Below are 24,053 nucleotides of genomic sequence, written 5' to 3'. Positions count from 1 at the left end.
GCGTGTCTGCCTTCGGCTTGGGGAGTGATCCCGGAGTCCCAGGATTGAGTCCCACATCGGGCTCCCTGCATAGAGCCTGCTTCTCCCTCTGCCTGTGTCTCTGCCTCTCTCTCTCTCATGAATAAATAAATAAAATCTTTAAAAAAAAAAACAAAAAAGTGTCCCTGGCTGTGGTGGGACAGCATTGCCTGTGGGCCACCAGCCACCAGCATGGGGCACTGTGGACAGCACCCTTAGGAAAAGGGACTAATCAAGATGAACTTTGAAGTATATTTGAGAGGTGGGATTAGCACCTTAAAAACACCCACCACCAGTGGCAACAGAGGGGCCTGGCGAGGAGAGGGGACCCAGCTCCTGGGGGAGTCAGGGTCCCTGGTGAGGGTGCAGCTGAGGCAGGATGCTGATTTCACCACACACAACAGGACAGCAGGCGGCGGAGAGGCAGCTGCTTGGCACAGGCCCGAGGGTAGGGATGCCGCCGTCCTGGCCCCAGAATGAGCTGTGCTAAGACAAGCAGCAAGTTCTCGCTTCACCCTGTACCAGCACAGGACGTGCCCCACAGTCGCCGACCAGCCAGTCTTGACGTCGACTCCATGCAACGGGACACCACATACATGTGGCCCTTCCCTAGCCTGCAGTCTCGGGTAGCATCCTGACTCCCAGGGCCAGTTTCCTCGTGTTCCTGCTGCAGGTAAATGCCACCCTGCTCCCCGAGCTGCTGTGGGGACTGGAAGAGGGCCCCCGGCCAGGTGCCTATCACTGCAGCGGCCCAGAGTGGGCCCAAAACCGGCTGCTGTGGCCAGCGACCCTGTAAAGGAGGCAGCCCGACTCCCCGGCCAGAGAGCCTACCTGTTCCTTTGTCTGCGCCTTCTGGACGTAGTCCCGTCCCACCTTGATGCGCGGCGTGAGGATGCCTCGGGTGAAATCCGTCACGTTGATCCCCAGCAGGTGGGACACTTTCTGGGCAGCTGCGATTTTTCAAAGAGTAAGAAAGGGAGGGATGAGAAGTTTTAATTAAACCCAAGAGATGGGCACCTGGGTGGCTTAGTGGTTGAGTGTCTGTCTTTTTCTCAGGTCATGATCCTGGGTTCCTGGGATTGAGTCCTGCATGGGGATCCCTGCAGGGAGCCTGCTTCTCCCTCTGCCTGTGTCTCTGCCTCTCTCTCTGTCTCTCTCATGAATAAATAAAATCTCAAAAAAAGAGAGAGAGAGAGAGAGAGAATGAGTCCCTCTGCTTAGCTGAGAGGTGGTAACCGAGAGGTCACTACTAGGACAACTGGCTCCAGGCCCTTCCTCAGCAGGGTGCAGAGTGCCCAGCTCCCCGCTCAGACCCCATGGCCATGGCACAGCAGCAGCCACTATCCTCACCAGGGCAGGGAGGCATGTGTCCTCGCTGGGGGCCCGGGCTGCTTCCTCTGCCCATCCTTGGCCACAGGGTGAGTGTGGAAGTGGGCCCTACCCGCAAACAGGATGAGAGGAGCAGCCCTGCCACCCCACCCGCAGTGCTAGGAGGCGCAACAGCACACATCCCACGGAAATAGCTTTTATGGTTCAAACACGCATGCATTACTATGGCTGATGGCTCAAATGGAGTTCCCTGCAGTGACTCAAGGGAGCGGCAGTGGCCGAGGAGCAGGTGTGGCGATGGCAGTGTTTCGTGGTCCTAACGTGTTCATGGGTAAGGCACGCGCGAAGATGCAGCAACAGCAGGAATCACTGTTTCACTAACTGGGACAACTGGTTTGGCCTCCAGAGAGAGAGGGAAACCCTGGTCCACACAATCAAGGGCTTTTCTAATTTGTCCTGATGCTTACTCCCTGATGCAGCACCAGAGTCACGTTCCTGTATGTTTTACTAAAAAAAAAAAAAATTACAGAGCATAGCCAGCCATAAATACACATAAAATGAAGAAGAAAGAACTGACTGGACTTCCTACAAGACTTCTCCTGAGCGAATCCAAGCCCAGACCCCGGGCCCTGTGTTCCAGGTGATGGGACCACAGGCGTTACCTGTGTTGTCGGGCATGGACGCCTGGTCGGTGTTACGTTCCTTCTTGAAGACGATGTTGCCGAGCTGGAGAACCCCTGAGATGACTCGCAACAAGCCTTCGGGGGGCAATTAAAGGTAGGGATTTGAGTAAGTCCCTGGGTGAGGGCAATCACTCCCCCAGGGGCCCTTGGACATGTGGAGGGCCCAGCCACCCCAGAAAGCTCACTACCAGAGCCTTGGGCAGCCCTATGCTTAGACCCGAGCTCTGTTAAAACTCCCAAAACTTCTAAATCTGGACCAAGAACATGCCTCTGACCTAAAGGGCCCACTGGTTATTTTTGCAAATGAAGTTTTATCAGACAAAAACTGTGCCCACCATTTACGTACTATCTGTGGCTCAGCCAAGGTGGTTCCAACCCTCACGTTAAGAACAGGGTGTATTCCCTTTCTCCCCCAGTCTTTTAAAAAATGAAGCCAAGAGGCCTCTTTACCCTCTTTCTGGAGAAACAGGAAGACACAGGCATGTTCCACACTTGACCAATGCAAAGATCCCAGCCCTGGCCCCTTTCAATCCTCCACTGAGATGAAGCAGAGATGTTCCTCTTTCAGCAAATGGCAAGCCCTGGAGCAGGAGGCCCAGGCCCTGAGCAGTGAAGCACCTGACCTTACTCCCCGTGTTATCGCTGGGAGCAAATAACCCTGGAACTCTGATCTGAGGTACCATTTCCTCCTGGCCTCTAGAGGACTCTGAGTCAGAGCCAACAGGAAGCTCTCCCCAGGCTGATCAGCTGCCCCAACGCCTCCAATGGCGCAATGACCAGTCTCCCACCTCCCCTCCCTCACCCCAGAAGGGCCAGCTCTGTACCCATTTGTTCTTCTTCTGGGATGCCCATAATCCTCATGGCCTCCATGGTCTCCTGGAACATGTCCTTGTCCTGCTGCCCAGGGATGGTGACATGCCCATTGGACAGGAAGCGGTATTTGTTGTATGGCTCCAACAGGAGATCAGCTGAAAGGGGTGGAGGGCAAAGATGGGGTCGGTGAGGTGCTGCAACCAGGGTTCTAGTCAGCACTGACTGTGACCTCAAAGGTTTTGGAACATGGGAAGCACCCCTGAGGCCTGAGCTATCCCAGAACTACAGAGTAGCCAGTCTCTCTGGGAGACTGACCCCTGGGAACGTCAGGGCCCCGTGATTCACAGAGGCACACTCCACCGCCCTGGCTTTTCTCTGGCGTGCTCAGCACAGAAGGCCAAGGCATCGGAAGGTGCCTGGCACTTTCACTCCCCGACTACAGTGTGGCCCGACTGGGGCCAGCAGCCCATGTGCCAGGTTGCTGGGCTCACTACTCACTCTTCAGGTGCTCTCCAGCCCCAGACAGGAGGTAATAGAAGATGTGGAAGGTCCGCTCCTCCTTGGCTTGGCGGATAGCACGTGATTTCTCCAGAAGATCTTTGCAAACGTTAAGGAGCTGTGTAAGCAGGAGGGAAGGCAACTTTCCGCTTTCCCCACCCCCATCAAAACGAACTGAGGAACGCCTGAGTGGCTCAATGGTTAAGCACATCTGCCTCCAGCTCAGGGTATGATCCTGGAGTACGGGGATCAAGTCCCACATCAGGCTCCCTGGATGGAGCCTGCTTCTCCCTCTGCCTGTGTCTCTGCCTCTCTCTTTCTGTGTCTCTCATGAATAAATAAATAAAATCTTTTTAAATATAAATAAATAAATAAATAACCAACTGAACCTCATGAGGCAGCAAAGGGCAAAACAAAACAAAAGCAAACTATCTTGACGCTCCTTCCGGGGAGGATAGCCTGTCAAACAGCAGCTCTGACACTCGGGAGCCCTGCCTATTTAAATAGCCCCTGCCCATGAGGGGATAGAGACCAGAATATTCTTGCCAGTGAGACTATAAGGCCTACGTCCAGGAGACATAAAGTAGCACCCACTCAAAATCTGCCCCTCTGGGAACCTCTTCATCATCCCATCTCTTCCAAAGTACAACTCCGTCCTGCCACTAACGAAAAACTTGAGCTCAGGGTTGGGTGTTCAATGAGCTTCTCCTGGTACCCTTGCCAATGCCACAGGTGAGGCGTCCCAACAGGCCCATAAGCGGGGGAGGACAAGAGCTGGAAGCGGCCGCTTCCCTCCCCACCAGACCCAGGATTCCTGTGGCAATCAACCAAGGATACAAGTCTCAATGTTGGCTCCAACGATATAGCCATTGACATCAAAGTTGATGCGAATGAATTTGCCCTAAAAAAGACAGAGGAAGCGATCAGAGGCCAGAGGCCAAGGGAGAAAATCAGGAGACCACCCACCTCGGAGGCCAGGGACCCTGCGCCCCGCACTGCAGAGGTACTCAGGACTCCCAGGGCCACGCTGCTTAGAGCCCGGCCCGCACATGGTCAAGAGGGCCCACGTTCCCCACAGAGGTGCAGAGATGTTCTCTCTCCTCGAGCTGGCCCTGGCTTCTAACCCGCTGCAGCCTACAACAGGACAATCCGTGGGACTGGCAGGTAACTCCCCACTGCTTTCTGCACTGCTGGGTTGAAGAAGCCACTTATACAGGCCTGCCCCGACTGGAGCGTGACCCAGCCCACTCCATGCAACAGGCCGGGGAAGGCAATAGGCGCTAAAGCTGGGGATGGGTGCACTGGCCCCGCAACTGGCCGCTACTCACAAATCGTGAGGAGTTGTCATTCTTCACAGTCTTGGCGTTCCCAAAGGCCTCCAGGATGGGGTTGGCCTGCAGCAGCTGCCTCTCCAACTCACCCTACAAGGGAACCCAGACATGCAACTGAAGTCTGGGCAGCGGCATGGGCTGTCACGCCTGCTCTGTCAGGCAGAGGGGACACTGGCAGAGCCATGTCTACGACCCATGTGCCGGGAACAGAGGCTTCCAGATGGGCCCTGGCCACACCGGCCCCGGCCTCACCCCAAGTCACTCGAGAGCAGCCTTCCCGCCAGGCCTTTGGAAATCTTCAGTGGCTCCGACTTACTTCCCAGGACTGACCAAGTAGTGTCCCTAGAAAGGGAAGGTGGGTGGCTCTCCCGGCTCTAGGAACCTGGCACAACGGCCCAGACTGCCAGGGAGGACGTGTTGGGAAGCAGCCTGAGAGTCAAGGAGAGGCACCGTTTCTTCTCCTGGACAGAGTCCCTACCCTCTAGGACAATGGCTCCGCTCTGCCCTGCTTGCCGCTGGGCCCCACCCAATACCCGACAACACTTCTCTTCCTTTTTACAGGACAAGGAGAAAACCAGCTCCAGAAAAGACACCAGCTCATTTCATCCGTGTCCCACTAAACTCTGTCTTTTCCTTGCTGGACCCTGGCCTGCCACCCTCCAAGCCTGCTGCCAGCATGTCAGGTGTCCAAGCAGGTGGCCGACAAGGCCCACTACGGGCTTCGAACCGCCTATCGCTAACACGGACGAACTCTACTGTGGTCTTATGAGACTCCATGGTTGACAAAACACCCCCTTCTACCTCCTATCCTGGGTCCTCATGATGCTCAGGGTGATAAACAAGGTGGTCCCAGTTCCCGGAAAAGAAAACAGGTCGAGGGAGAGGGCATGATTTGCCCGAGGTCACCCAGCTGTCAACCAGCACCGTGGGTACCAAGTCTTCTATCGAGCACCTGTTGGTCCCGGCCGTAGCCCCCACCCTGTACAGCCCTGCTCAGGCTCTCCTCTGTCAGGTTAGATCAATTCTAGAAGCAGCCATCACCTTCCCAGAAGGCCTGGTAATAACCGACACTGGCTGAAGAAAACTCGGCTCTCATTCACCTTAATACCTGGATCCTCTCTAGGGGGAAAGAACATCGCACAAGGGCTAGGCTGGCTTTTGTATTTATTAGCAAGGCTGGACCCCGGCCAGGACTTTACGGGAACGGCTGCCTGTGAGTGATGAAAAGGAAAACTGGTAGTAGCAGGAGCTCCCAGGAGAGTCGTGACAGCCTTCCAGGCACACCTGCTGCAGACAAGACTTGTCTGCTGAGCTCTGAGCCAGAGACGGGAAGGGGCCCGAGTGGGCCCTCCTCCTCCAACTGCTGTCCTCAGCCAGGGCTCCCCACAGGGGTCTGGGGATCTTCTGTTTTCACACCACAGAGATGAATGAAGGAAGGTCAGCAGAGCCACAGTGAAGGGCAGGGGTCCCTGTGTGCTTGGCACCAGCAATCCCAGGACACTGGGCTTCCACCCACAGGGCTTGGGTGGGTCTGCAAAGCCTGCGAAGCCAGCCGATGGAGCCTGATTTGGATGAGCGCTGCTCCCCCACCCACTAAAACGTTCCTCTCGAAGCACAGGCCAGGCTGCCAGGCTGGCTGAGCCACTCCCATTCCTATTTCCACAGACTGGGAGCATGGTCCCCACCAGAGCCTGCCGCCAGTTCCTATTTGAAAGCAGAGCTAAAGTCTGTTTTGGGACCCCACACTGTTGCCGTGGAACGTGGGACCACCTGGCCATCTAGGGAGTGGCGACGTCGGGCTCCAGAGCCAGGCTCCATGCAAACAGTGGTGAAGGCCAACCTATGGGTTCTTCCTTATTGACCCATAACTGGGCACGGGAGAGACCTTTATTTTTCAATAAAATCTGCACACTATGACATTAGAAGGGTCTGTTGGCAGTGTATGCTCATAAGATATGGAATTACCCATCCAGTTTATGAAAGGCTTCACTGGGTGGTGTTTCTGCCAGTGGCTTCCAAACTAGCACATAAAAAAGAGAGGGAGGAAGGGGAGGGGGAGCCAAAGGTCACTGCCCAGGCTACAGAAGTCTACCTGGAAAGTCCCTTCCCCCAAGCTGTGCCTTGCCAGGCTGCAGCTCTGGCCAAAGCCTGGCCTTCCCATGGCAAGGTGAGATTTGGGACATTCCAGTGAGTAGTCTCGGGACAAGCAACTGGGTCAATGCAAGGGAGAGCTCTCGCCCAGTGTATGCCATGATAGGTTCCAGAATACGAGAGCCACAAACCAAGTTTGAGCATCTTGGGCCCCAGCTGTGTGCAGAAAATCACTGTACGGATTCAGGCAATAAATCAACCCAACTGTCAATGGCCTTTACAACTGAGAGCCTGAGCAGTAATCAGAAGCCAGAGGCAACCTATTCAATCTCCCGGCTGGGGACAGAGTGCCTGTCACAGGCTACGACCTGAGACATAGAATGTGACAAGTTTGCTCCCACTTATCACCCCATCCCCAGCACACAGTCTTCTCCAAGCGGGGTGCCAGGGGCCAGTCGGCCCCTCTGCAGCGGGAGCCCCATGGGTCTCCATTCTTGCTCTGTAACTGTGGTCCCATCTCCCATCCTCCAGGGCAGGGACTCCAAGGTCACCCTCCAGAGACCCAGGAGCATGTGAGGCATTTAATAAATAGCTGGAAGATGAATCTGACTGCAAATCCTGAGAAGGAAAACCACAGCTAGGGGACTCCTAACCTCACAGTCCTGTGTTTAAAATAGGCCTCCTAAAAAGAATGGAAAATGGAGGTTGGAGAGAGAGAGCAAGAGAAATTTTATTGGTTTCTAAATATAACCCCTGACACCCCACGGAAAAAGATTCAGAATGTCTTGAGGAGTTTGGCATATGAAAAGTTACTTTTGGTTCAGTTCCAGAAGACTGTACTCATTAGGACATTCTGCAGGACACACCCCAGGTCTGCATGCAAAGAGACACACACCGCTACTTACTGACACGCTGTACACAGCTCCCCAGTAAGGGGGAGCCACAGAGAGACGGCGCAGGTACCCCCGATGGCTTGAGGGGACACCGTGGGCACTTAGACTTCACAAGGAAGCTTAAGAGTGTGTGCTTAGGAGAAAGAGAGAGAGCACCACACGGGCATGCTTTTGACCGATCACCCTGAGCCCTGGGAAGCTCCAGTGTGGGGCCTTCTGGGCGCAGCTCCTGACAGGCACACTGGTGGCGGGTGGGGGGCCAGCCATCTCCATCTGGTCCGGACACTGACCACGTGGGGCTCCAGGGGAGCAGATGCCCGTTCCACTGTGCCCCCTCCCCCCGGTCGGGGTTCTGCACGGGGCCTTATGGCTGCCGCGCGCGTGGGAACAGTGGGACTGGCCAGAGCTTCTGAGAACAGCTTCCGGGACAAGGCCCATACCCGCTCTGCAGGAGCTGACATTTCAGAGTGCACAAGAGGTCACCGTGTGTCACACACCCCCCTCCGCCCAAGACAGTCAGTGAGCCGAGCCTACAAGAACAGAGGTCTAGCCGCAGAAAGTGACAATGGTGTGGAGTGAAAAGCTGCTCAGGAAAAAAAATACATAATTCAAGGGCACACGATGGGCAGAACACGCATTCCCGGTGCAGAACGTGCAGTAAACGTGCAAGCTCACCTAGCGAGGACACTGCTGAGTTCGACCATAATCCATCAAGAGGGAGGGGGAGAAAAAGGGAAGTGAGATGACTTTCCAGTTGCCCTTCCTCTCTTCACTGGGGGAATGTCCACCCAGAGGCATTTCAACAGCGGGGGAAGAGAAGTGGGGATGCAAATGCAGGCCTGCCCGAGAGGCTTCGGGTCTCCATCAACTTGAGAACCAAGTTTTGGGATCTCTCTTCTGACCTCAGGGGTAGGAGGTCACACAGCAATTAGCTGCAGACCCCGGGAGGGCTGCTTCGCAAAACCCAGTGCTCTCCCGTTTCCAAAGCAACTCAGAAAGTTAGGAGGCTGGGGGAGAAGCGGACTGGCTACCACCGGACCCACTCCCAAGACGGCCACGCTGCAGCCGCCGGGAGAGTGGGACCAGCCTCTGCTCCAATTCCCAAAACGCTCCAAACCACAGCTCGTTAAATGCTCTTCCTCAGGAGGATCGGGCGCCTCCATGGGAGGAAGGCCCGCACTCACCTGATCCTTCTTGCTCTTGTGTGAGGAGGCCACGTGCGCCAGATACTGAATGACTTTCTTGGTGTTTTCTGTCTTGCCAGCTCCAGACTCACCCCTGCCGAGACAGCCACGAAAGTTCTCAGGGGAGACACGGCCAAATCCCCAAAGTCTGTCCCTTGCCCAACGTACCGCGCTCCACTATCTCCCACTTGCTGGCTATTAGTGGGGGACCCAACAACACCTAGCGGCGGGAAAGGGAAGATCTTGGCAGATGAATGCTGGGTTCTGGGATCCTCACTCTGGCCGCTTCCCATGGCCCTCGGGCAGCCGGACAGCAGTACAATCAAACACATTGCCTGCCCTGGTCACTTGGCAGCCCTCGTGTCCACAAGTCTCAGGCATCAGTTTTAGGCAGCTATTGACTCAGAGGCCAAAGGCACTTATACATGTCCCTTCGAAACCCCTTGAAGGAATGTTCTGTGCCATCAGCTCCCCCAGCAACAGGGTTTATTTATCTCCTTGTTCGGTTCAGAGGAGGGCAAGCAGCCCCAGTGTCTGCTGCAAAGCAGGTAAAGAAAGCCACTGTTCAGAGCCAGAAGGAATGTGTTCTGGAGGGGCCAGTCAGTTCCCAACTGTGCTTTGCTGAGAAGACTCCTGCCTCTCCCTGATACGAACCTCCCCGCACTGGGAACTGGCTCCTCCGAGGAGGGTGAGTCAGTCTTTGACCCTGAAATAAAGCTCATCCGTGCTGGGGGGCTGCCAAGAGCAAACTTACTACCTCAATTAAGACATATCCCTTGGGGAAGGAGTGGGGGCTTGACGGGGAATGTTACCCATTGGTCTGGGTTGGGGTAGGAGCCCTCAGAGTCAGAACAAATTGGGGTGACATAGGCCCCACCCCCAGGCAGAAACACTTACGTGCACAAAATGGACTGGTCCTCTCGGTCTGAAACAAAGGAAACATCACGTTAACTTCTACGGGATACAAAAGCCTCCCCCTTGGGCTTCCAAAGAGCGGCCCGTTTCACAGAAGCAGAAAGCCTTGACTACCACCCTTTGCGGAGGGTCCCGCACACCAGCCGGTGACACCCACCCAATGCCTCATTGGATGAGGGAGGGACATGGGCAGGTGGCAGGAGCTCAGACTGCCCACCCTCGCGCCTGCCCCACCCCTAAGAGGCCCCCTCCCAGGAAGCTCCCCGGGAATCTGCTGCACTGAGTATTGAGGGGTGGGGTATGCTCTGAACTGGGGCCGGGGACCCGTGTGCTCTGAACTGGGGCGGGGGTCCTTTGTGCTGTGAACTGGGGCGGGGGGGCCCCGTGTGCTCTGAACTGGGGCAGGGGAGACGTGTGTGCTCTGAACTGGGGCGGGGGGCCCTGTGTGCTCTGAACTGGGGTGGGCGCCACAGGGAGAGGAGGCCTGTGCAGGTGTGGGAAGTACCATCCCGACCTCACTCAAACAAGGATCACAGGTGAAGCAGCTGGGTGCGGGCTGGGGTAGACAAGGCTGGCTTTGCAGTGCATCGGCCCTCGGGGTGCGTGGGCCCCCCAGACACATTGATGGGTGCCCAGAGCCCCAGGCCCTTCGTGTGATGGGGAGGAGAGCACACATGCACGAAGCCCCCACGGTGTCTGGCACATGGGGGCCGTGACGCTGGTGCAGGGGCCGCATGGAAGGAACAAGATCACAGCTTCCGACTGGCCTCTGGGACAAGCTGGGTCTCGAGGCCCAACTGTTGGGATCTTTCAGCAACAGTCTCCAGCTGCACCTCAGTGAGCAAGGAAGGATATAAACAGCCCACTCCCCTCGCTGCTGCAAGAACAGTAACATCCACACTCTGCAAGCGAAGTTTGACAGAAATGCTTGCAGGTGTTTGGGCTGACCTGGTTCAGTGCCGGGGGGGGGGGGGGGGGGGGGGGGGGTGCAATTTTAAAGCAACAACTGAGAAGACAAACTTATTTTTTTCCCTCTTCATCCCACCCCATGTCATACCCTCAACTCCTTGGGGTCAAACCAGCCAAATCCTGGACCAGGCCACTTACTAATATTTGAGCTGCAGTGAGGCATTTCAACCTCATGTCTCAGTTTCCTTATCTATAGAGTAAATATGCTACTAGCTCCCTGGCAAGTTTAGCTTGGAAAACAGAAGTAACAGATGAAAAGAACCCGGCAAGGAAACAATGAACTCCACACATGGCTGCGGTTTACTTCTCCGTCATGAAGTCTCCACGATGGGTGGTGGTGGCACTGTCAGGGCAGTGGGAGTACTAGTCGAGGAGTCATAGGAGTACTAGTCGAGCAGTAACAGAAGAGTACTAGCTGAGGAGTAATAGGGAAGTAGCGGGTACTAGTCGAGGAATAACAGAAGACTAGTCAAGTAGTAATAGAGAAGTGCTAGCTGAGGAGTAACAGAAGAATGCTAGTGGAGGAGTGATAGAGGACTACTGGTCAAGCAGGAACAGAGGAATAGGAGCTAAAGAGTAATAGAGGAGTACTAACTGAAGGATAAGAGAGGAGTGCTAGCCAAGGAGTAATAAGCACTACTCAAGGAGTAATAGAAGACTACTAGCTGTGGAGTAATAGAGGAGGACTAGTCACTGTTAGCATTAGAGGTACTGCATGAAACCCAACGTTGGGGACCTGGAAGGACACCTGGAAGGACACGCTTACTAGCTGCCCCTGGCCGGCCAGGCCCTGCAGAATGGAACAATGGGGAGTGACTCATGGCTCCCTGTGTGCACAGCCTCAGGAGACGGATTTAGCCATTCAACACCAACAGAAAGCACTCAGCTGGGTCACCTGCTGGGTCACTTTCCTGGTCGCCAGGAAAGCCTCCAATGTGCCCACCTCAGCAAGCACAGGGGGCTGGGCATTCCTACCATCTCTGCCCCCATCTGACGGTCACTCGGGGCGGCGGGGGGGCGGGGGGGGAGAGGACATTCAGAACAAGAGGCAAATATGAGCCACACACCCGACACCAGTGGCAGCTGCTCCCATCCTCCCCCCAAGAAATCCACGGTGCAGGGGTGCAAGGGAACTCAGCCAGGCACCCTCATGCACGTACCGCACACCCAGCTCACCACTGTGGAACTGCCCAGAGCAGGCAACCTTGCTTCCCCACTCCCGGCCCCTGTCTCCACATTCCCACAAAACAGAGACCAGGTGGCCAGGGTTGCAGGAGCCTCCACAGCATCTTCATAAGACAGATGGGACGAGGCAGGGGCTGAGGGCTGGAAGACGGGGCAGTCACCATCACCTGCCCCCCCTCCAAAGACACTGTGGCAATTGGCACGGTCTGGAATGCGCAGGGCTGTGATCCCTGGGCCTGGCCTCCCCCGCTGCCCACCCCCCACCACCCCACCCCACCGCCCCGCGCCAGCCCCAGCTGCAGGCATGTTTAGTCACTGCTCCACAAGTGGGCAAGAATGTACCTGCACGTTCTGGCAAGCTGTAAGGCAGCAGCAGCCGATGCTACCATAAAAGGAAACATTCCCATCCCTTCCAGAAGGAACCGTTTTCCCAGGGCTGTCCAGGCCCCGTCCCTGGGATGGCTGGAATTCCTCTAATTGTGTGAGGAGGAGTCAGATGCTGGGCTGCTGAACAACAGGAAGCAGAGCCCCACAAACACACACATACACACACACACACACACACACAGACGTGGACAAGCTGCACGAGGACGCAGAGACAAAGATGCGCATGAGCACAGGCAACACACATGAGCACATACAAGCACACATGTAAACACGGACACGTGGCGGGGGCACGCAGGAGCCTGCGCACCTGCACGTCAGTACATACACAGAGGCCTGCATGCGTTTCAATTTCCAAACTGAGACCCAAATTCTATGCAATTTACATCCACCCCACCACCACCACTCCCTCTGCTCCTGACCTTTCACCTCCAATCCCTGAAGCATGACTATCGACACAACCCAAAAGGATACACGCCCATACTTTCATTTTACACTTTAAAGAAGCGTCAGTTCACTTTGCCAGAATATTCTTGTGGGCAAATGCTTTTGCAGGGGAAAATTGATGGAGGCCCCTCTCATCACCTCAGCTCTTATCCCCACTGCTTGGCACCCCAAATCCACCTGTCTACAGTGAAGGACACCGTGGCCCCGTGAGTCTGGAAAGGCCCGTTCAGTTCTTACAGTGAGTCTGGGTCCATCATCTTGTGGCCTCACCACAACCTGAGAGTGAATAAGGCAGGCACCGTCCCTGTTGTACGTGTCTCTTCTCACAGTGCTTCTGGGCTTGCTCCTGAGCTCTGAAGCAACTGTTCCCGGTACTGAATGGTCAAAATTCTCAGCCGCCAACAAGCTCTCTGCCTCAGTTTACTCTGCCACACTCCAGTGCATTCCAGCGGGGACCCTCCCGAACACCCACTCCCTCAGCCCCTCCCCACACGGTCACCTCACGGCACACACACTCCAGGGCTCAGTCTGCTCTGTTGTGACTGAAGTCCTCCTTTGGGCCTATGAGACTGAAGGCTTGTTTGAAAATGCCCTTCCTTCCGCCACACCAGGAGACAGACAGCCAGACAGGAACCTCATGGCCCAGAACCATGGAGGACACCCACCAGAGACAACTCAGTTCTGGGAAACGGGTTCCTTCCTGGAATGAAGGCATGTTAGCCTGCCAGAGGCCCCAAACCCATCCTGCCTGGTCCCTAACTTGGTGGGAGTTGAGTAGAGACAGGACACGAATCTCTCTATGGTGATTTTCAACTCTTTAAGAGAAGCAGCAGCCTTGCCTCAGATACAATCTTCTCGAATTCCTCATTTGAAGAACAGGAGATGAACACCAGAGCTGCCTGCATAATGGAGACAGGGTTCATCAGAGCACCCTTAGCAGACCACTGTCCAGGCATGCAGAGCAGTGCCAGAAGAGAGAGGACAGAGATTCCCACTCTGCACTCCCCATGGAGATGCCTGGCCCCTTGACCTCTCAGAACCAGAGGCCAGGGCATCACCAGCAGGGCTGTTCTAAGGACTGAATGACATCGGTGCCTGAAGCATGCAGAACAGCCCAGGTGCCTGGAAACATTGTCCTTAATAACCCCAGGCCTTTTGCACCTCCAGAGCTCTGCACTGTGCACCATCCCCCAAACAACAACAAAAAGGTTTTAAGTTACATGTTCAGCGATGAGGCCATTCCCTCTCCTGATTTTATTTTAAACCCCAAGCCCCCAGAGACCTTTCGGAGCTGATGGACATCCAATGCAGACAGGTGTTTCCAACCAGCTCAGAAGGCCCAACGCAGGTGGGAGGAGGGGAAACCTGACCACAGGTCTCTCACCCCAGGTACAGACGTATGCTAGGGGCTTTATTTATCGTTCACTTCCTCAGCAAGAGGAGCTGCTGATTCTTGTCCATAAAAGGCCACAAGGCTCGCAGAGTGGTGACATCAGCCCCAACAGGAAGTACAGAAGGAAGAGACCGGGCCTGGTCCACCAACAGCCGCTGCCGGGACTGACTCATCAAACTCGGAGATAAAACCTCTCGGGCCTCCTGCGGACCTGCTCTTGGAGGCACACCTGGATGAGCACTGTGCCCTCAGGATCTGTCTTCAGGCCAACCAGGCTTGATCAATGGCCGTGGGCCAAGAAAAAGGGAAAGCAAAGGGCAGGTTCAGGTTGGCTGACACACCTGCGTGGGGTGAGGCTGACGGGGTGACGCACGACCAACAGGCCTACACTTTCCATCACCCTGGGGTCGCTCACTGTGCTAACTCTTGCTCCTTGTCGCCTGGGACAGGAAGCATCAGGCTGCCCAGGGCAAATCCCTGGGCTCCAGAGTCAGTTCTCCCCAGACTCCCATGAGCGTCAGGATCTCATGGGCCAAAACGCAAAGTCTTTCACCAGGTTCAAACTGTGGAAAGACCTGTGGGTTCAAGCTCAGAACTCAGGGGGCTGGGAAGGCCCGGGGCCACCAGCACTCCTGCCCCAGGCTGCAATGAAAGAGCTGTCCACTCTCTCAGAAGTGTTGGGGGCCTTATAAACTCATCTGGGACTCTGCCCAGAGCCAGCCCCATTCACGAGCTTGGGCTATAGGCACCTGGGGACAAGTAGGGAGGTGAGAACAGTAGGTACAGCTGGCGCTCCATGTTGGCACAGGCTGCACACCGACGCCAAGCCCCAGGCCCCCTGGGTCATGGAGCCTCTGGCAGCCTGCTTGCGGAGCCACCCACTGCCCCTGGCTCCTGAGCACGCAGCGTGGTTGCCAGCAATGTCCTCTCCAAGGCACAAAGGTAGGCCCAGACCAGGGAGATGCTGGCTCAGCAGCAACCCCAGCAGGAACACAGCTGGACTTGGCCCAGAGTCTCCACCCACACCCTCCCCCAGGTGAGGCCGTGTGTGAACCCCACTGAGGCGGCCCACGTCTCTAGTCCCAGGAGGCCAAGAGGCGGAGAACAGGCACCTCCCCCAGCAGGCACCCTCGATAATTAGAAAGAAGCCCCAGGGGCTACACTTACAACTTTCATTATGGTAGAGGGCAGGCGAGGTCCCAAACAAGCCCTCTCTCAGCCAAAATGCACCCAGCCACTCACACAAGCCGAGCTGAGCTGCCGAGCTCCCGGTACGCAGGGACACCTGCCAGGAACCACTGCTGGCTGCTCAGACACCTTGTCCATGGGCAGGGCTGGGAGTGAGAACGTTCTCTGTGTGGGGCTGCTGCTGAGACAGCTCAGACAGGTTTGTCAGGGTGGAGGGAAATTCAAAAGTCACATGTGAGTGCAGACAGCCCACAGCAAACACCACTGGGATGCTCAGAGAGACCAGACCTGGAGGTCGGTCTGCTTTGCTCTTGAACCACATTCCCCTTGGGGAGCAATAGGAAAGAGAGAGGGCACCTGGGTGGCTCAGCGGTTGAGCGTCTGCCTTCAGCTCAGGGTGTCATCCTGGGGTCCTGGGATTGAGCCCTGTATTGGGCTCCCCACAAAGAGCCTGCTTCTGCCTCTGCCTGTCTCTGCCTCTCTCTGTGTGTGTCTCATGAAAGATAAAATCTTAAAAATAAAAAAAGGAGTCCCAGCGGAGTCCCAGACAAGCCCCAGTCCACAGCTCTGCAGAGCGTAGGAAGGAAGACCAACAGGACACTGAGAACAAGGTGGACAGTACCAGGCAAAGCTCTGGCTTTGCGAAATGCCCTTGGGATGAGTTTCATCAGGCTTGTTGGAGAATGGCAGGAACATCTGTGCCAGGAGGTGAACAGTAATGGCACGGAGAGACACATCCTAAAGAAGCCAGGCGCTCCCGTCGCCTTGACGAGGGTCGATCAAATGAAATGAACAGTGTGTTGGTAACTGCTAGGCGAGAATTTGCTCCCAGGGCACAACCTCTGTCCTTGGCTTTCAGCTTAGACCTTGGCCCTGCTGTATTTGTGGACTGGCTTCAGGGTGGAGACCAGATCTTCATCGAGTCACAAAGTCTGGCTGGCATGACATGCAGGGCCCCGGTCAGTATTGACTGTCGCCCAAAGGAGCACCAAGGGTCCTCAGAGTTTTCTGCAAAGGGGGACACTGGGCCAACAGCCTTGGTCCAGACCAGAAGAATTTTACAGAAGCCACTTAAAGAATCCTGACTTTCATGCCTGCAGACTTTGAGCACTGACTTTTCTCTTTAGACAATTAGTCCTGTTCTCATCTGACAGCTTAATTCCAGAAATCGGGCAGGGGGAAGGAAAGCAACCCTTTATTCTGAACACACCAACATTCAGTCCTGACCTATTGGAACACGGCTCTGCTGGAGTCTCAGAGCCAGAACCTGAGAGAACAGGAAAAACGGCGGTAAGCAGGGTTCACAGGCAGCCTGGGAGGAGCACGTCCAGGGGCATTAAGAGCACAAAGCGGCTCAGCCATTACTGATTGTGCAGGTGACTTCTGGTTGTTTGGGGGTGAGGGGTGGTAACAGAGATGCCACGTCTTCGACCACCCTCAAAATTTCAGTTCCTGAAGAGCGCTTCATGCTTGTCCCCCACTTCAGGTGGCCTGGTGCAAAGCACAGCAGGCCTACTGGGTTGAAATTAAAAAACCAAACAGAAAAGTAAGCCAAAATAAAGCTGAATCCTTGAAAAGGATCCGTGAGCCACAGATTCCTCTTCTAGAAAGAAGATTTTACAGAAATGAGACTGGCAGGCATGACCACATCATAACTAAGCAGCCTCGTTCCAAGGAGCAGGCTTTGCTTCTGGGGGCCTAGCAGGGCAGTGGTCTGGGTTCTGCTGGGCCCAGGGCTAGGGTCACAGGCCCCCCACCCCGGGTCCCCACCACACATGGCCAGAGGATCCCTTCAGTGTCACTCAAGGGCTGCCTCCCAAGGGCACGTCGTTCCTCTGAGGCCCCCCCTGAAGCCACGTGGGCCCACGGACGTCCTGCAGCCTGCTTGGGGCCGCAGACGAGACGGGACAAGTCCGAGGCCGCGTCTGCCTGCGCACGCCCGTGTGCTACGCGGCCCTGCAGGGAGGCGCCTCTGACAAGTCACTTCCTGTGTGTGCTGCCACCCGGAGCCCCGGCTCTCACGGGCCTCCTGGAGATGAAGAAGTCCGCCTGGAGGAAGCATTTGGTTATCACCTGCATTAAGCGAGTGGGAGCGTGGAGGGAAGGAATGCAGTGCAGGGAGGGCAGGGGCGGTTCGATCAAGAGGCTGCATTTCCAGGCGCTCCCCACTACCTTCCAGGGGGCGCTCGTTATGGCCCGGCACCGTCCACACACACCTTGGGTCATCCCTGCAATAACCCTCCAAGGAAGTAGGCGTCACTAAGCCAAGAGGCCACAGGGCAAGGAAGGCTCAGTGAAAGTGGCCCCCTAGTCCACAGGGACCGACAGAGCCAGGCCCCGACCCAAATCCAGTGCAAACCCAGCTCGCTCTTCCTCACACACGTCTTGCTCCCAAGGCAAGTTGCTCCTCAGGCTGAGGCTTACAGAGGCCCAGCAAACTGGTGCCGGTGACTTTACTTGTGGAGGAGCTGGGTCATTGGCCAAAGCCCCTCACACTTTGCCCCAGCCCCCGGGCTAGGTGGGGCTCCCTGCCCGGGGCTCGCTTGCTCTCTCTCTCGAGTTCATCTCCCTGCCTCTCAGGACCTCCTCCCGTTGGGCCAGGCCTGGTGAGCACACAGTGACCATGTGCGGCCGGGAGCGCGCCCCTCTGGGGTGGGCCAACGCGGCACCCGCGGCCTCCACGGCACAGACGGGCACTTGGGGCCTGGCTCCGGACCTCCCCGCAGACAGCGGGCCCTTTGTGTGCGGCGGCGGCGGGCAGGGCTCGCTGGCAGGGCCCGAGCCTCCTGGCGGGTGCATTCCTGCTCAAGTGGAGTCATCACATCTGTGGCTGCCTCAGCCGCCGGTCCTGGTGAGTGTGCTCGCAGTCATGCTTCACTGTACCCTTGAAGCATTTCCCCAGCGCCTCACCCACACCGTGCTTCCCACCCTCAAGAAGGCCTTGGAAAGCAGACAGCTCCCCAGAAGCAACTGGCAGGGAGAATGTGCAGAGGGAGTGAGGGCCTGCAGCCAGCCGGCGGGCCAGCAGTCCTCCAGACACAGCCAGAGGACCTGGGGCAGCAGCCCCAGGGGACAGGCACCAGGGTGGCAATCGGGAGACCGTGGTTTCTGGGGCTGACTCTGCGGGCCCTGGACAGGGCAAGTAGATCTTTATTTCTGGCCCGAAGCCTTCGGATGTGAGGCTAGTGCTAGAACTCTACCCCTTGTTTGCCCTCAAAGGTTAGTCAACCAACTGACAGAACGTGGACACGCAGTGGACACCAGGCCACTGCTTGGTGACCAGCCGCTTCCGGCGCAGCTTCCACCGAGCAGCAGGGGTGGGACTAGCACAGAGTCAAGGGTTAAATAGTTCTCAGATTAGGTTAGGCCTGGAATGAAAGCAGACCCTGCTGCCACTCCCCCAGAAATGCTGGGAGCTCATTAAAATACCATGAAGTCACCGAAAGTGAACCAAACCTGGCATTTTACCTAATCAACATTGAGGTTTTCTGCTAGTCTCGCTGGGGAGAGAACAGTGCGCAAGTCGGATTCTTCAGTGGGTGGGTTCTCCTTTCAGAACCCACATACACCCTTACCCCCAGAGGGAGACCCTGGAAGGCCAGGTCCCAGAGGAAGCCAGGAGCGCCATTTCCCAACCAGGTCACACCTTTTATAGACCATGCGCTGCTCCTGCCCTGGGACACACCCCCACGCCCCACAGGGCTGCCGCTGCCCAGAGAGGGACAGCCACACAGAGTTCATGCCCATCCTCAGTGTGCCTTTACAGAATCCCAAGGAACGGTTCAATCCCCAAGGCAGGAAGACCCATTACTGGCCAGGACAACAAATTAACCAAAGGGAAAAGCCAGGGTTGGAAGGGTAAACCAACCAAGTTACCACGGGACTTTAATTAAACCCAAGGTTGAGGATTAAAACAAACAAAACTGCCAGGCACGTCTGGGCTGCCCTGGAACCGCTTATTGACACATACCTGCCAGCCTTTCCACAGGATCCGACCTCTGCAGTGCCTTCCCCGCCACCCCTGGCCTCAGTGGCCACACCTTCCCCTCAACTCGCAAGACACCTGACACCTGCTGAAGCCATGCTGGCACCAGGTGTAGGTAGCAGCTTGTCTTGTCATATAGCCATGGCCCCAGATGTCTGGGTACAAACACGTCTCATCCCTCCCCCTGGACTGCCAGGGCCTCCAGTGCCAGAATAATGTACTAGACCTCTTGGTATTCTGGCACTTTCTATGTCCTATCTCCATGGACTCCTCCAGCGCGCCAATGCTGCCATGCCCCATCCCGTGCCCATGGCAGACAGCACTAATCTATCCCAACATTCCTTGGCTTTGAGTCTTGGATCTTTGACATGCCAGGCCCAGAGGTACTACTGATCCACAGGAGTCGATACTCAATAAAAATAATCTGCAGTGCTTGGTCCAGTGGTGCTCAAGTGGGGGCACTTCAGCCCACCCCTGCCCACCTTGGGAAATTTGGTAGCAAGGTCTGCAGACATTTCTGGTTGTCACCAGAAGAAGGAGGGAGCTGCTGGCATCTAGTAGGTAGAGGCCAGGTTGCTGCTAAATATCCTACAATGCATAGAACAAGCCCCCCACACCCAAGGGAGGATTCTCCGGCCCCAAAGCCAAAGTCCGCCAAGTTTGAGAAACCCTGGCTTACTTAGTCTGATACACGCGCAGAGTGACCATATGATTTATCATCCAAACTGGGCAGCTTTTCAAAGTGAAAAATGAATACTAATACTAACTACAGGACAAGCGGCACTCATCAGGACTCACAGATGAAAGACAGGGAGGCCCCAGGAACAGGCAAAAGGAGCTCATCTCATAAAAGTCCCCAGACAAAGACACCAACTACCTTATTTGGCAGAGTAAGTGCTAGTATGCCATAAGCCACAGGCAGCTCAGGGAGGAAACCCTTTTCTAGTTCCCGTTTAGAGAAAAAGCAAAAAAGGAACTAACTGTGCTTTTTAAGAGGTGAGGGGCAGAGAACACCCCTGTTCTCCCCACAGAGCCTGTGCTAAGAAGCATCCTAACAGCCACTGACCCTGAAGCATCACTGTCCACACCTGACTTAGGGCGACAACCACAACTCCTCTCAAGAACTTTCTTTGCTTAGTGAACCACCTTATCCTTAACAGGAGAGCCAACTTCTCTTAAATAACTTCCTCTCTGCTCCAAGGGAAAAAAAACCTGTTGCTAAGTGCTTTGCAGGTCAGCTGTAAACAACGAGAAGGGATTTGGAAATGTTCTCAGTAGGTCCCCACGGAGGCTAATGGCTGCACCAAGTCCGGCATTCATGAAGGAGGGGAGGGAAAGGCTCGCAGGCTGAAGGTCAGAGATTACAGGGACCCAGCACCCCCACAGATTATTAAAAAGAGGCACCAGCACCTCTGGCTTCCTGGGTCCAGAATGGATTTCCATCCCTGGTCTCCAAAGAATGAAACACCTTCCCGCTTGCTCTCATAATTTGGGGAGCTCATGGCTTCCTGTCAAGGCCATTCCGCTATGGCCAAGACTCTCTGGTCAACACAAAGGAAAGCTCCAGCCTTCTGCAGATCGCTCTCTTTATTTCAATGACCTCCAACCTACAGAGCTGACTTTTGGCCCTTTAAATGTTTTTGTCGTTGGATAAAAATTGGTCAAATCTCTTCAAGAAGGAGTCATGCAGACTGTCGGAAGAAAGGCTGGGAGTCCAGTTCCCAGAACTCCAGCCGCTGTTGTCACGCTCTGCATCATGACATTGTTCTTGCGATAATGGCTTGCCTGACAGTCAAGGAAGCCGATGTGCTAGAAAACCATTCAAATCCAGGATCCAAGGATGGGAACATGCCCTAATTCAGCAGCACAGGGCTCAGGAAGACTCCAGGGTGAATTTGCACCGGGCCAATTAGCACAGCTAGGAGAAAACTGACTCATAACCTCTAGAGACACAGACTCAGGGTCTTCTGGAATCTCACAGAATGTTCTCCAACCAGATTGCTTTAGTTAGCACTTTGAAACACACATCCTACTTTAAAACTAAAGGGCTGGCTTCCTCCAGAAATTTTCATAGACATAAACATAAGCCAAAGGCTAGGCCCAACTTGTACGTCCTGCATAATTCATCAAGCTTGGCAATGAAATGCCTTCCCCACAACACCGTGCAGAACGAGACAGACTTGCTCACTGTCCCTTCAAACCGCTACACCAGGGACTGACTCTGCTAATACAACAAGGTTCTCTACCACCACTGCCCAGCTTCACTGCAATTTTAAAGAAAAAAAAATATGCACATGTACGAGGATTTGGAAAACCACTATCGATATGAAGTCATGAGAATTCAGCCCTGCCTGGAAGTTGGGCTTGACTGGGAATTACACGAAATGCCACCACATGCCAAGCATTCAGCTGAGCTCAAGAATATATAGGTGACACGGGCCCTGTCCATGTCTAGGAGAGAAAACCAAATGTGTAAACACCTAAGTCAAAGTATCACTAAATCAAAAAATAAAAATAAAAAAATAAAAAAAAAAAAAACAAAGTATCACTAAATCTAGCCCAGATATCCTCCCTGGAAGGCAGGAAAGCTTTAGTCTTATGTTTAACAAGAGATTAGGGACCTGCCAGGCATTGCAAGTAGTTGGCATGGGCAAGGTGGCTGGACGCAGGAAGGCCCGGGAGAAAAATGTAAGCAGGTCCATGTGGCAGGAAAGTCAGAGGAAGGCAGGAAGCCAATTACAAGGGCGCTGTTTGTGGCTAGTGGGTTCTGGGGTTACCTCTGGGGCCATGAGGAGCCTTTTCGAGTTTTTTTCAAGATTTCAAATCAAGGAGTTTGATCAGATTTGCATTCTAGAAAGATGACCCTCTGCTGAAAGTAGAGGGAGGGCTCTAAAAGTGAAGGTTAAGAGGTCACAGCAACAGTGCAGGCGAAAACCGTTGGGAGGCCATAACTGAGGTCATGGCCACAGGATAAAAGAGGGGCAAGGCGGTGAGAAATATGGAAGGAGATTAAATCTATAGGCAGTGCTAATGGACCCGAGAAAAGGAGGTAGAAAGAGAGCAGAGAGGGGAGGAACAGCCAGGTTCCGGACCTGGGTGGCTGGAGAAACGGCAGCCCGAAGCAAAGGGAGCTGCTGAGTCCCAGTCCTCAGCCAGAATGTGCTGGCAAAGCCATTCGAGCGGATGTGTCCAGCATCCAGAGGAATACAGGAGCGAGCGATGAGGCCCTAAGGGGCACCAATGCGCAGAGGCAAGAGAGGGGCAGGAGAGAACCATGCAGAGGGCCAGGCACCGATTTGGAGAACCAGAAAGAGGGTCACACAGGAAGGAAGGGCTTTCCAAAGGACTGGTCAAGATTGTCCAACGCTGGGGAGAGGTTAGGTAAGAGAAGAACACATGAGTACCGTGGATTTAGCAATGCAGAAGGGAGGGTAACCTTTGTCGGACAATCTGCAGAAGGGGTGAGGGAGGCCTGTGGAGCAGGCACTTCCTCTACAAAGCTCCACTATGATCAGAGAGACAGCAGAGACAAACCAGAGGAGGTGCAGAACCCAGGAGAGATTTGGTGTCTGTTTCTTAATGATAGGAAAAACTCAAGCATGTTTCTCGACCATGGGGAAGGAGCAAGAAGAAAAGATATGAAAAGCCAGGAGGAAAGGGAGTAACTGGTAGAAGAAGGGGCCTGGAAGTGAGGAGACTGGCACAGAGTCTGGACAAGAATGAGAAATAGCAATAATTAGGAATTGTATTTTTTTAAAGCTTCTAGAACACTCTCTCAACATATAAACACGTCCTTTGATAGCCATTGACCTTGGTTCTCACACACCAGCTCAGAGGTCTCCATAATGCACGGCGCCACCACCAGATCACTGTGACACTGAATGTGAATGAGCACCTGCAACGGTGTCCATGAGGCTGCAGGTGAAGACTCAGCCACCAGGAAGGCCGAGGCACTCACCTTGCATCATACTCCTGTAGGCGGTGTCTGTGATGGCATAGATGTGGGGGGGCATCTCATGCCTCTTCTTGCCCTTGTACATTTCCACGATCTCTTCGGAGTAGATGGGCAGGTTCTTATAAGGATTGATGACCACACAGAACAGGCCTGAATAGGTCTAAAGAAAAGAGGAGCAAACAGAAATGGGTTAGGAAGTCTTGGTTCTTGATAGCGTGCAAACTTCTGTGGCAAAGTTCCTGCCAACAAGGGCCGGGAGTCAGGCTGACGTGAAAGCACCCCCTACAGCCCCTCGCTCCCTGTGCCCTGCCCTGCTGCAGGTGTAGCGGCGCCCACCACCAGCTCTGCGTGTTGGGTGAGGGTCCTCCCTCAACTGCGTGATCGCTGTCAGCTTTGCATGCCAACAAGCTGGTGCCTCGGGCGAGATCCGCACACAGCAAGACAGTAGAAATCCGGTTACAAAACTCAGATCCGAGGACAGTAAGAGATGTGTCTGTCATCGTGAGAGGCAGAGAGAAAAGGATTCAGCTGCAGCAAGCAAACTGCAGAAACACCAAGTGTTCTGCCCTGAAGGCCTCTCATGAAGATATTCAAGCCTCAACTTCTCCAGCACTGAGAAAAACTCATGGCCCACCCCACCCAACCAGATCTTCTGTGGGAGAGGACATATTACAGACAGCTCTCTCCCTCAAATCTTCTGGAGACATTCACATGGCAATCCCTCAAAAACTCAAAGATCATTTCCCCGTCCCCTGTGAGCCTTCTCCAAGACGCGAGTCTCCTCTGAAGGGG

General features: G+C 54.8%; 1 protein-coding gene across 1 annotated transcript in view; it reads right to left on the bottom strand.

Annotated features, from left to right (window-relative positions):
* The window catches only part of MYH9 (myosin heavy chain 9), a 91,473-nt gene that overhangs the window by 30,692 nt on the left and 36,728 nt on the right, over nucleotides 1–24,053 (bottom strand). The window contains 9 exon segments of the mRNA NM_001110767.1: nucleotides 850–968; nucleotides 2,010–2,105; nucleotides 2,855–2,998; nucleotides 3,342–3,440; nucleotides 4,179–4,242; nucleotides 4,670–4,762; nucleotides 8,841–8,934; nucleotides 9,738–9,765; nucleotides 23,265–23,421. Coding sequence (NP_001104237.1) covers nucleotides 850–968; nucleotides 2,010–2,105; nucleotides 2,855–2,998; nucleotides 3,342–3,440; nucleotides 4,179–4,242; nucleotides 4,670–4,762; nucleotides 8,841–8,934; nucleotides 9,738–9,765; nucleotides 23,265–23,421 — 894 coding nt within the window.

This window comes from Canis lupus, chromosome 10 (genome assembly GCF_011100685.1).
Source record: "Canis lupus familiaris isolate Mischka breed German Shepherd chromosome 10, alternate assembly UU_Cfam_GSD_1.0, whole genome shotgun sequence".
Taxonomy (NCBI): Eukaryota; Metazoa; Chordata; class Mammalia; order Carnivora; family Canidae; genus Canis; species Canis lupus.
This window is presented reverse-complemented; position numbering and strand designations above follow the sequence as displayed.